Raw genomic sequence first — 13,486 nt, forward strand, 5'->3', positions numbered from 1 at the left:
TTTCCATCACTAGTTTCTAGTTTCCACCTCTCCTTTCACCAACAATATTCCCAGAAATGACTCTATTTTTTTCTCTTTTTCTTAGGTGGCAATTTTTAAAAACCATCATATTTAGTTTTGTGCATAGTCAAGGTCCTTCACTTTGATTCCTTGTCTCAATGGTGATTTTTATTTTTAAGTTTTATTTATTTTTATTTAAACTTAATTGACAAAATATTTTATAATTTCAGGTGTAAATCATAGTGATTCAATATTTTTACACATTAGGAAATGATCCCCAGGTTAAGTCTGGTTACCATCTGTCAATATATAAAGTTTCAATGCTGATATTTAAAAGGAAGATTAACTAGTGGTGCACTGTAGACTATGCTAAATTACTTAAGGTTTTGGTGAATGCCTTTATCAGCTTAAAGAATTTGTCTTTATTAACAAATTTCTGAAGTTTTTGAATATGTATTTTGTAGAATTTATTGGAGGCTGTCTGCATCTATAAGATGATTTTTTCATGTAGAGGCAAATGCATTGAATTATGATATAGATATTTACATTTTAAGCAAACTTAGAATTCTTATGTGAAAAATAAGTTATTTTTTTTAATCCACTGAAGAATTCAATTTGCTATTATTTGGTTTAGGAGTTCTTAAGTGACGTGTAATTGTCCTTCATACTGTTTTCATTTGGTTTGGGGTACAAGACAATAACCTGTATCATAAAATACACTGAAAAATATTCCATCTTTTCTATTTTCTGAATGTGTTTCTATATAATTTAAGAGTGTGCTTCTTGAATATTTTGAATATTTGGTAGATCCCAACTTTGAAAACCACCTATACTTAATGTGAAGACATTTTAAAACACTGTTCCATTTCCTTAATAATATAGGACAATCAGATAGTTTCTTAGATTTGGTAATTTTTTTATAATTTATTAATTTTACTCAAGTTTTCAAATTTGTTGGCATGAAGTTATTAATACTATTTTAAAATATATTTTAATATCTTCAGTTATGCTTCCTTTTGATTACTTTGAGTTTTTCTACTTTTTAAGCTAACTTAATAGACATGATACATTTAATTATTATTAGTATTTTTTGCAGAGCCAAGTGTTTGTTTTGCTATGCCTCATTATTTTACCTTTGCTATAGTTCACTGAATTCTATTGTATTTCTCATTTCCTACCTTCTTCATTTGAATTTATTTTGTTCTTTTTCTAAATTCTGATATTGAATGTTAATTCATACATTCCATATTTCCTTTTATCGATAACATTTATGTACATAATATAATGTATATATTTTCTATTAAATCCATGAATAATGTAGAAATTATATTTTAATTTCCCAGTGTGTGACTTTGGTACAATTATAATTGTTGGAACTCACCTCTAATTCATTTGCATTATCTTTAGAGAATGAAATATATTACTAGCTGAGTAATAATTCATGTGTTTTTGGTATAAATATGTCTATAATCTGGGGTTTTTGACAGAGAGCTTTATTACAATATCAACTTTCGCATACTATTGGAAGCAGAAACTAAAAAGGCCACTCTACTCCACTATGTATATGTAGTAAGATAACTTGCCTTCAAAAATGTTTCTATGTCTTATGTCTGTATTTTGACATCTCCTTAAATCATCTGTTCCTTGTTTTTAAAGGGAGTTCCCTAGACCTCTAGCTTTTTAACATTGACAACAATATATGACTTCCTTATTTTTAACTTTTTTCTTTGCATGTTGTCTGACACATTACAGCACTTTACAAGTATTTGCTGAATGAAAGTATAAATGCAAAGATGAAACTAAATTTCTCTGATTTGAGATAGACCAAAGACTTACACAGAGTTCTGAAATCACATATTTAGTAGCCAGATTCCCACAGGTCAACATCCCATAGATGGTTTCCCTTACTCATTTTTAAATCCTGCTTTGAAAAAAAAAATAAAAAATAAAATAAAATAAAATAAAATAAATCCTGCTTTGAATGAGCGAAGGACAGGATATTAAGATCTTAAGGTTTTACTGCATCTTTGGTGCCCAATTTTAAGATGAACAATGTCTCAAAACATTAAAGATAAAGAAATTCTGCTCTATATTCGTACATACCTAGGGAGGCTTTTGGCTCAGAGATTTCTAGCTTGACTATATTTTCTTTTTTTTTCCAGAAAATTTTGTTATTTGTAGATAAGTGTTTAAGGGTAGAAGAGTGTCCATATTAAAAGTGTCCACATTAAAAGTGATCATGAGCAAAAATCTTGTGCTTTGAGACAATGAACACAACATACATAAGATTAAAAACCACATTATTAATTTCAGTGATCCATCTAGCATAAAAATATTATGCTTCTAGTTTAGGACCAAAAGTCCTCCTGTTAGAAGCGTTAACAACAGCCTCACAACCATCAGATTCACTTCATCTGTAATTGCCCTGCTTGCTTTCTATCTATCAGGGAAAATCTGGGTTGTGGACTAAGTAGAACCTCATTTCACATGTAATACATAGCTTATCTTTTATAGTTCTATAGTTACAGTTATAAGACTCAACTATTTTCTACTAATGCATATCAGATTTTATCATAGCATTGAGCATATTATTTTTGATCTGGACCTTAGATAAATAATTCTAATACAAATCAGAATACGGTAGATGGCCATACAGTAAGTTCAACATAAACATCAAGGAACTTGGCTAGTCTGCTCGAGGGAGGTATCTATACCTCAGTTAGTTTTAAATCCACCTTCAAAGGACAAGCAATCACAGCTAAGATAATTTAACAGAGAAGGAAAGAATAATCATTTTTTACTGTACAGTAATAATTATTTCCATGCAACCACAGTCTCTACTATATTAACTTGGTAGAACAGAAAAATGATTATGAATAAGAAAGCACAGTGGGCTTTTGACAAGGGCAACATGCAATGTACTTTAAATTAAACTCGTATTTCACTTTTAATTTTAGAATAAACAGTAGTAGAACTAGTGATTTCCTTCACTGGAGGGATGACAATCTAGGATGCAGATAAAGTATTTTTATTCCCAAATAAAATAAAATTTGAGAATATGACATCAAACTATTACACATCAGATACCTCTCCTCAAATTAGTATAGATTTTCTCTTACTCAGAAAAATTAATCTTATATTCATATTTAAAAATTTGGAAGATGTTGGTATCAGTGAAAATTTAATAATACATGTGCTTTTTACCTGTTTATATACGGTTCATTCAAATTTCTTAAAAATTCTTTTGAACTTCTGCAGCTTCTAAGTAAGTAAAATTTTGTAGTGCTTAAAAATAGCATGCTTTAATTTACTATCTATTTATCACATGAGGTGAGTTAATTGTTTTCAGACAATGTTATAATCAGATACAATAGTGAAATTTAATAAAAAAATTATTGGGTTGATTACGTGACAGAATTGTGAATTGGGGGCATGCCATTTTCTAAAGTATTTGTAACGAATGCATTTAAAATTGTTCCAAGTGAAATCATCAGTTCTCATGAGCAATACTTTGTATTGCTACATACAGAAAGAGAATGGATTCAGCAACATATATAATTTTTCATTTAACACAATTTAGGAATATGACAGGGCAATTCCTTATGTTTATGAATTTGAACCACTTAACATGATTGAAACTCTGCTTACTTCATATTTGAGAGAAAAAAGTAGCCATGTCTTTGTCAAAAACCCTTTACTTAACTGCAGCCTGCATTACAGGATGCAAGATATTAGAGTTCCAAATATGGCAGTTCAGAAGTTTAAAGTCTACATAAGAAATACTATGGAGAGATGAGGAAGGAGATTTCTGAAGCAATCACAAGTTTAATGGTCTGAAGTAAAGAAGTTTTACATCATTGTTTGATTTAGGCAGTATATAAATTGATGTTAATATTGCATATTGTATATTCTACTCAAAAGAACAATTACTTTATAGATTTTTAGAAAAGCCAGTTTTTATTTATATTAATATTGTTTTAATGCAACATATAAAAATAGAGGAATTCTGCTATCACATACTCAAATTGAAAATAATCTAGAAATTAAATAATATATGTATATATTAATGTATATATACATACTTATATATTTGTAGTATTTAAGGAATAATTTATAAATATCTTCCATTATTATAGACTTAGTATTTAATGTTATTCTTAAGTATGGTTTTAATAGCTGTTCATTTTGCCAAATGTTCATTTATATATATATGTATATATAAGCTTAGAAATATTTTACTTTTGATGGAGGAATTCCAGTTCTGTTAATCAAAACTAAATAAATACTCCATAATACAACGTAGCTTTTTGTAGAGTGACAGATGTAACTACAGCAAATTGCTACAAATTATACATAAATTAATACTGGTTAACTATCTATATCCAGTCAACTAAATATTAATCTTCTAAAGAACTGGTTTTCAAAAATTCATCGCATTATGGGAAAAGTATGCTTTACAATTAGAATTTAAAATATTAGAATGAAATACTAGTTTACATAAAATTATAATCTTGTCTAAAAGGAGGATACACATAAATTATTTCTACTTGTATTTTTTGAAATTAGTAAGGATCAATCAACTTTGTAAATATGAAAAAACCCACTAAAGTATCTGTAATGACAACCATCACTCTCTATAATGAAAATAACCTGAAAGACTAATTTTATAGCCTGGTCTTAATTAATAGTTTTTTTCTACATAGTCATTGTGAAAAGGAAAAGGGTTTGTAAAAATTTACTAATCTCATTTAGTAAGATACTTCAAACAGATAAATTTGTTTTCATTCAGTGAGGAAGCTCTCAAATATAGCTAGACATCAGATACTGCTAGGGTAGTCATCTTGATTGTTGGCCATCAAACTCTCTGTTCTGTCAATTCTTACTTTCAGTATGTCAAGGGAAAAAAGGGGGGGGGTGAAAAGTCATCAATGTTGGTAATGCATTGCTGTTAGACTGTAAATTACTATACTATTTTTATTTTTCAATGTTTATTTTTTATTTTTATTTTTTTAGTATACTATTTTAGAGAGCCAATTTGACACTCCATATCAAAAACCTAAACAGGGATGCCTGGGTGGCTCAGTGGTTGACTATCTGCCTTCAGCTCAGGGCATGATCCAAGAGTCTCAGGATCGAGTACTGTTTTGGGCTCCCCACAGGGAGCCTGCTCCTTCTTCTGCCTATGTCTCTGATTCTCGGTGTCTTTCATGAATAAAGTATTTTAATAAACCCTAAACATGGAACACCTGGGTGGCTTAGTGGTTGAGTGTCTGCCTTTGGCTCAGGTGTGATCCTGCAGTCCCAGGATTGAGTCCCACATCAGGCTCCCCACAGGGATCCTGCTTCTCTGTCTGCCTATGTCCCTGCCTCTCTCTTTCCATGTCTCTCATGAATAAATAAGTAAAATCTTTAAAAAAAAAAAACCTAAACAAATACATATGTACATATGTGCTTTGCCTAGGTATCTTTTGATAACATATATATTTGTGGTAATAATCACAAATAAGTATGTATAAGAATGTTTATCTCTGAATAATCTCTAGTATCAAAACTAGCGTCACTTTAATGATGATTCAAATTGATTCATTTAAATACAGTATAGTAAATCTAGTTGGCAGAATGAACATACATAACATACATATTAAAACCATACTTCAGAATATTAAATATTAAGAATGTAATAAATAATGGAAGATATTTATAGATTATTCCTTAAATACTACAAATATATATGTGCTATGATTACAATATTTAAGAGAAAATCATATAGTTTTTAATATTAAAAGGAATTAGAAATATGTATTAGAAATACCACAGATATGTTAAAAGGAATTAGAAATATATATTAGAAATAAGTATGATTTATACTGTAAGAGTATGGGGTGATGAGATTGTGTTTGATTTTAAATTTGTTCACTTAATTCAGTTTAGAATCATACACATTTTTATACATATATACGTGTCATTATGGTAATCATAAAAGATTCATAAAAGAGCTTTTTCATAAGCTATTTTAAAAATTGAGGCAAAGGAATTCAAACTATTTCAGATTGTGTGTGTGTGTGTGTGTGTGTGTGTGTGTGTGTGTAGATTTAGGTATAACTTACATTTATCTAACCACTGACCTCTAACTCATGAGCAAAGTAGATTTATTTCATCAACATTGCCAAAATATCCATAAATAATCATTCAGTCATGTTTATTTCTCAGTGAGACAAGCTACAAATTCTCTGAACTGCCACTAGAATAGATCAAAATATCTTCTACTTCAAGGAAAGCTTTGTTATAATCTTCATATAGAAGAGGAACAAAGTAAACACATCTGCTCTATTAAGTTTTTGTAATAATGAATTAGAACACATGTCAGGACTATTTGATTGGGGGCAGAAGGTATTTCTTCCTAAAGCTTATAAAGGAACTTCTGCTGATTCATAAATATCTTGATTCCTACATACCAGCATCAGCACCCCCCCATTCCCAGCCAGTCCCACACTTTTAAAAGACACTATTTCTCTTCTTAATTTGTTGAATAGATTGTTTTCCTGGAATTGTATATATAAAAGATGTATTACACATCTTTCCCTATCTTTCACTCTCTGTCTTATAAATATTTACAATTTGTATCTAATTTTGACCACCTGGATTTTCACACAATTTCTTGAATATAAAATACTGGCCTTTAAAATTTTAATCAATTTAAAAATTTAATAAAATGCTACATTCACTTTTAAGATTTGGAAAGTGTGATTTATTATTTTTGGCCAAAATATCTCTCCTATTTATGATAACAAAGTTGACTATTAGCTAGCAAGAGTTAATCAGGTAGAGCAATTTGCTAGTGAAGCTTCCTCCAGTTCACATTAAAAAATAAAAAACAAAAACAAAAAAAAAAGAAAAGAGTTCCCTTAGTCATACCTTTCTGATTTAATCATTTTAAAAGTTAGATATAAAACTGTCAGAAAATTTATGCATATATAAATATATTTATTTAGAACATAAATGAGATCACATTATACATTAGTCTATAACCTATTTTTCCAACTTAATGATATACTATGAAAATTAATCTACATCTCTATTTTGGACATTATACACGTCTCAAATTTTTTATTTCAGCTTTGATTAAAATTAAAGCCATGACAATTATTTTAATAGGTACAGACCTTAGACAAGTGTTTAATTTTAAACTACTGATATAAGATTTTGAGAATTCAAGGCACTGAGTTGCTGAACATAAATATGTATGTAGATAATGATAAAAGTATAAGAATATGCACAAGGCTTAAAGGTTCTAACGACATAAAAGTAGCTAGGTTGTTTCGGGATCTTTTGGCACATTTATATTTTTTACTCTATATTTTGTAAGCATGAAATTGATTCTTGGCTAGTTTGTTTGGAAACTCTCCTAGAGGATTCCAATTTTTCCACAAAGTTTTATCTTTATAAATTATCTTTTACCTGAGACTAGGATGTTTATTTATGTGATTTTGAAGGGAACTAGTTCTCATGAATATTTGTTACTGGCCATTACATTCAAATTGATTCATTAACCTTGTCATATTTCAACTATTTCTAAATTCTCTAATTTTTTAGTAATTGGATACAACTTTATAAACTTTTAACTGTAAACTCATTTGCGATTTAAAGGAAAAATAACCCTTTCCTTCTTTTTATCAGGAAGTCTGTAAAAATTTAGCACAGTCTCTCTTTATCCTAGTTTTTCAAATCTGCATTACATTCGCTTATGAGCATCTACCATAATATATCCAACTTTTCAATGGACATGTAGTTTGCTTCAAGTATTTAAAACATTTGTAGCACTTTGAAATACTGCTTGTACAAAATAAAAAATATGTATTTGTTGAATGAAAAGTTTTCTCTAGATTGTCCTCAAGTCTATGAAAGTAGGGGCTGGGTAATTTTCATGTATTCAATTCTATTTCCAAAGGCCCTCACCTCTTAGCATACGTGTATGACTCACTGAGTTCTGTTGAGTGTTGAGACTCTTGTGGGAAGGTACAGTTTGAACTTGTAGCTATGGAGGGGAATCCTCTTCCTAAAAACGTAGTCCTTGGGTTAAATATATGGCTGAACTTCACAGGCATTAACTGTAGATTCATAATATGTCACAAAATTGTACCACAATGACACCGAATAGAAAGAAGCCAGCACCTACCTGGACAAGAAACATCGCTATGTGGTGAAATTCTCCACGGCCCCCCTGCTTAACAGGAACTGTCATAAAGAATTTGCTGCCATCTCTAGAAAACACCGGCTCCTCATTCTAAAACACAGAAGTGCATATAATGATCTCAAGATGGTATGTGCTTTGTGCTGCCAACCATTGCTAATTTAAGTATGGGTTACATAAATTTCTGATTCAGAATTTGTTTGTGAAATGGTCAAATTACCTCTGAAAATAATGTGAATGCACCACCACCACCTATCTTCAGAAATTTTGTAGGTTTCTGAAACTGTGCCCATTAAACAGTAACTTCTCATCCCTCCCTACCTTACTCCCCATCATTCTCTTTTCTGTCTCTTTGATTTGGACTACCATAAGAAGCTCTTTAATGAATGGTTTACTAAAAAACATGCAATTTTTAATATATGTGTTCTGAAATCTTTGACTCAGCAATTCTGGTTACTTGAACATACATTTCTCTTGATGTATATATAAATTTACTGAAAACACAGAAGATAAAAGGATGCAAAATTGGAAGGAATCTAGTGAAAATCATTTAATTCAAACTTCCCATCTTCACTTCTCACCCCTCCAAAAAAAAAAAAAACACACAAACACAAATGCCCATTTGATCATTTTTTAATTAAACTCTAGTGGCATGTTAAATCAATAGAATTATTTTCTGAAAATTAAATGATGGAAGCTATACATATAGATTGCTTTCCTTTTGCTCCAGGGGAAACATTAAGAAAATGGATTTGCCTGACAAAACACTGGATTCTTTCCTATTGGATTAGTGAAAGTGATTACACATGTATTAAAAGAAAGGCTTTGCTTATGGTTTCTTCTGCAGGTCTTTAAAATGGCCTACAAGCTCTTTGAGGTGATCTGGCCCACCACTCTCTTTCTGATCTCTTTTCATTCTCCTATTTCCATATTGTGCATGCTCCTGCTCCAGGGCCCTTGCACTTTTTATTCCCTTTGGTTCTCCTTGCACTTTTTATTCCCTTTGGTTCTTTCTTTTATGTCTTCCATATGTTGTCTCTTTGTCACCTTATCAGTGAGGTGCTTCTCACTTACCCATCTAGAAGGGGATCTTAGAGCGAGATCACACAGCTCTATCTGAACCCTTCATCCCCTTTTACCTACTTCCCGTTTCTTTCTATATTACCTAATAGCATCCAACACACTATGTTATAGGCAGGTATGCATTTTTTTGGGGGTGTATATATGTGTATGTATGAGGTGGGCAGGTAGGTAGACAAGTAGGTAGTGTTCCCCTGGAATGCAAGCTCCCTGGGGAAGGAACCTTCTATTTGTCACTGCTCTATCTCCAGCACCTAGAAAATGACTATCACATAAATTGTGCTTAATACTTATATACTTAATGAGTAAGTAAATGACTATTTTCATAATCTTAAGAGTCTGATTTTAGCTTTACTAGTGAGATCATCCTTTGATAGAAATATAAGGATAATATTTTCCTTGTCTATTTCATGGACATTCATGAAAATATAAGATGATATATGCAAACATTTAAAACTGAAATAATATACAATTCAAGGATGAAGACAATGCACCGTTTCTAGGCATATAATATAAGAAACTTGACTGAGTGAATCACATCTTTCAACTATGATAGAGTCAATAATTCTGTAGGTTCCATCTCTTGTGCTCTGGGATTTCTCTTGGCCTTTGCACATGAAGCTTTTTCTCTCTGGAACAACCTTTCTGTTTCCCTTTATGTTGAATCTTACTCTCCCCTCCTCCCTCGCCTGCCCCTCCTTAAACTCAAGGAACAGGAACCATTTCCAAATCTCCCTAGTTAGAGAGTATCTCATAGTTAGGAAATCTCTTCTCAGAGATTCTAACAATTATCCTGTGTTCATCTCTATCATGGCATTCAATGCATTCTATTATATGGTTGGCTTCCTTCACTAGGCAAGTAATAATTAAACTAAATTTGCAATTTTATCTTTTTAGCTATATTGCCTAGGACCCAGTAGGTGTCCAACTCATAATTGAATAGATGAATGTGTACCACAGGCAAAAATGGTTGTTATATATCACTCTATCCACATTTGCTCCAACCTATTAGCTCCTCCCCTATTCAATATTATCCCTTTGTGATTTGCTCCAAAAATAAGTTGCCTTTTTAAGGTACAGGGATATCTGTATCTATTTTACTTTTTATATTTGAGATTCTAGTGCCTTATAAATGGCTCAGTGAAGGAGGAGATGGGGACTATAATCTCGTATGCATTGCTGCGCTTAATAACTTTCACCACTAGGCAATATCTGCCTATAAATAGAGCTCTATGCCAACCTCTTCCTAGAATCAAATAATGGAAATGGAGCCAATTGCACTGTCCACTTTCATGTTTGTGAGTCAGTGTTTATGATGCAGAGAGCAATGGATTGGGAATACCAAATTCTATCTCTTGACCAATAATTTTGTACAGAGGTTATCACAAGTCTCTTGAAAGCCAGGCCAAATATGGCTACTTCTTTATTCTTACTACAGTCCAGAAAGTAAGCATATGATGATTATGTTAAGTTTCTAGTTTTCTTAGAAATTTGTTTCATCTCATTACTACTATCATTCTCATACTTTAAATTTCATCAAATTCTAAAAATCTATAAAAGCTTCTAGAGAAAAACTCAACTGTGACAAACTACCATCTGCATTATTTTTTACTGAATAGTTAATTGATAATTGATAACTAGTTTCTGTGCTTTAAGAAGAATTTCTATTAAACATTCATAAATCTGGGGTTCAAAATGTAGATAACACAATTCCTAAAGCACATGGATTATGTTGATGCATGTTACACTATTATGAATGTCACTGAAAATAAAACTGATAGCAAAATAGGTTTAATAATGCAGGGCAATTTAGAATATGTCAATATCCATTATGTTATTGCTTCTCATTGTTTTTATTTTCAGTATCTAACTTAAGAAATTCCATTACTGACTACAAGATCAAAGTTGATTCTTTTCCAATTTCATTAGATTAAATGAAATTAATTAATTAATTAATTAATTAATATTAATATCTACTTATTTATTGGTAGATAAATATAATATAAATAAGGATAGTGCTTATGCTTCCAGCAAGAGAAGGTTTAGCTTATCTATAGTCCTTCCTATTTTTCTTTATCCAGCAAGTATTTATGGAAATTTTCTTATAAACAGACTCTATATGAGGCATTTAGTCGACAATGGGGAAAAAAAAAAGTGAAGACACCTCCTGCCCTTGTGAATGTAGGGAAACAACATAGAAATAATTGTGTAAGTATTACAAAAAAGATTACACTTGACTTTAAAAAAAAAAAAAAGCTTTTATAAACGGATGTGATGTGGTTATAGTGGTTGGAGGAGGTAGTATTTTAGATGGGTGATTTAAGCTGAGGTTTGAAAAAGGAGCAGCCTTCACAAAACAAAATAGTTGATAGAATTCCATTTAGAAGAAAAGCTCATTACAAAGAACCTGTGAAGTGCTCGCTTCAGCAGCACATATACAAAGAACCTGGGAATATTAGAGCTAATGTGCCTAGAATGGGCCTAGAATGGAGAAGGAACTGACAATTGTTTCAGCTGTAGAATAGGCATGGCTAAGGGCAACCAAGTATACACTTTGCCATGGTCTGTCAGCCAGCCTGCAGCATGGAGAAGAGATTGGCATGCGCCTGAGGAGTTGAGCTTTCAGCAGGTAAAGAGGACCTGCAGTTTCTTTTCTTTCTTTTTTTTAAAGATTTTATTTATTCATGAGAGACACAGAGAGTAGAGAGAGAGAAAGGCAGAGGCGCAGGCAGAGGGAGAAGCAGGCTCCATGCAGGGAGCCCGATGTGGGACTCGATCCCAGGTCTCCAAGATCACGCCTCAGGCTGACAACGGCGCTAAACCGCTGAGCCACCTGGGCTGCCTGGACCTGCAGTTTCTACACAAATAGTGGATGCTGTTTGTGAAGCTGAGGAAAGTAAATTGACTGGAGATCTTGGAATGTAAAATTGAAAAACCTGGTGATGAATAATATACAGAATAATAGTCTAAGAAAAATAATATGCAGAAAAGGATAAGAAAACCTTAAGAATGACTACTAGGTTTATGGTTTTAATAGCTGGATGGGTAATTATGTCCTTGACTCCTAGGATAAGAACAATACTAAGACTAGAAGAGGAATATGTTCAGTTTGGACCTGTGGAGTGTGCAGTTACTTGTACAGATTTAGGAGAAGATGCCAAGCATGAATTTGGATGTTTTAGAACTCAGCGAAGTGAGCAGGGCTATACATTTAGAGATCTCACTACATGGTGGTGATTGAAACCAGAGATGTGTATGACACTTCAGGAGAGAATGTAAAAGATCTTTATAGAGAACAAAACAAATCAAAAGCGAACCAAACACATTTCCCTTTGTAGAAAAGTGATGGAGTTAGTAGTAAAATGAATTCAGCCATATTCAGATAATTTACTTGTGTTTCCTTCTGGATTGTTCAGAATGAGACCATGTCGTGGAGACATTTGGTAGTTATTCTAAAGTGTTCTGAATTTCAGCCTCATTTATGTCATAAATTAGCATCAGGAGGTAGGATACATGTAGGGAAAGAAGCGTTCATCTAAATAACCTCCACATAATCAATTCATGTGGAGGTTTGGTCAGTTTTCTGGGGAATTTGATCAATGCTGATGGTTTCCAGCTTTATTGGGTCACAACTTTTTCCTCTTTTAATTTATACAAAAGTTGACTTATGTGAGTGATCCTGAAATTGGATCCTACTAATTATTCTGCAACTTATGCTCTACAGAAAATAGAAGTAACTTTTTAATAAATGATGTCATAGAATGGTCAAGTCTGGGGTGCCTGGGTGGCTCAGTCAAGTGAGTGTCTGCTTTCAGCTCAGGTCATGAATGATCTCAGGGTCCTGATATTGAGCCCCATGTCGGGCTCCCTGTGCAGTAGGGAGTCTGCTTCACCCTCCCTCCCTATGCACCCCGCTTGTGCTCTCCTCCCTCCCTCCCTCCCTCCCTCCCTCTCTCTCTCTCTCTCAAATAATCTTTAAAAAAAAAGAAAGGCCAAGCCAAAAATATTTTAATGGAAAGGCTCAGTCAAACATAGCAAATACTGAAAGTAATATTACTGAGATAACTTTTGAGAGAAAGTTATTATACAGAAAATGGGTAAATAGAATGAGCACAATAGCCAAAATGTGACATAAAGCAACCTCATATACCATACCTGTTTGGAGAGCCAAGTATCTGATGTCATCTCGTATTTCTGAAAAGAAATAATGAACTC

At 32.2% G+C, this 13,486-nt stretch overlaps 1 protein-coding gene across 1 annotated transcript in view; it reads right to left on the reverse strand.

The window, feature by feature from the left end:
* DPP10 (dipeptidyl peptidase like 10) overlaps positions 1–13,486 on the reverse strand; it is a 601,399-nt gene that overhangs the window by 62,041 nt on the left and 525,872 nt on the right. The window contains exons 12-13 of the mRNA XM_041739998.1: positions 13,427–13,465; positions 8,177–8,284 (exon numbers count right to left, since the gene is read on the reverse strand). Coding sequence (XP_041595932.1) covers positions 8,177–8,284; positions 13,427–13,465 — 147 coding nt within the window. The remainder of the gene's footprint in view (positions 1–8,176; positions 8,285–13,426; positions 13,466–13,486) is intronic.

This window comes from Vulpes lagopus, chromosome 24 (assembly GCF_018345385.1).
Source record: "Vulpes lagopus strain Blue_001 chromosome 24, ASM1834538v1, whole genome shotgun sequence".
NCBI classification, from domain to species: Eukaryota; Metazoa; Chordata; class Mammalia; order Carnivora; family Canidae; genus Vulpes; species Vulpes lagopus.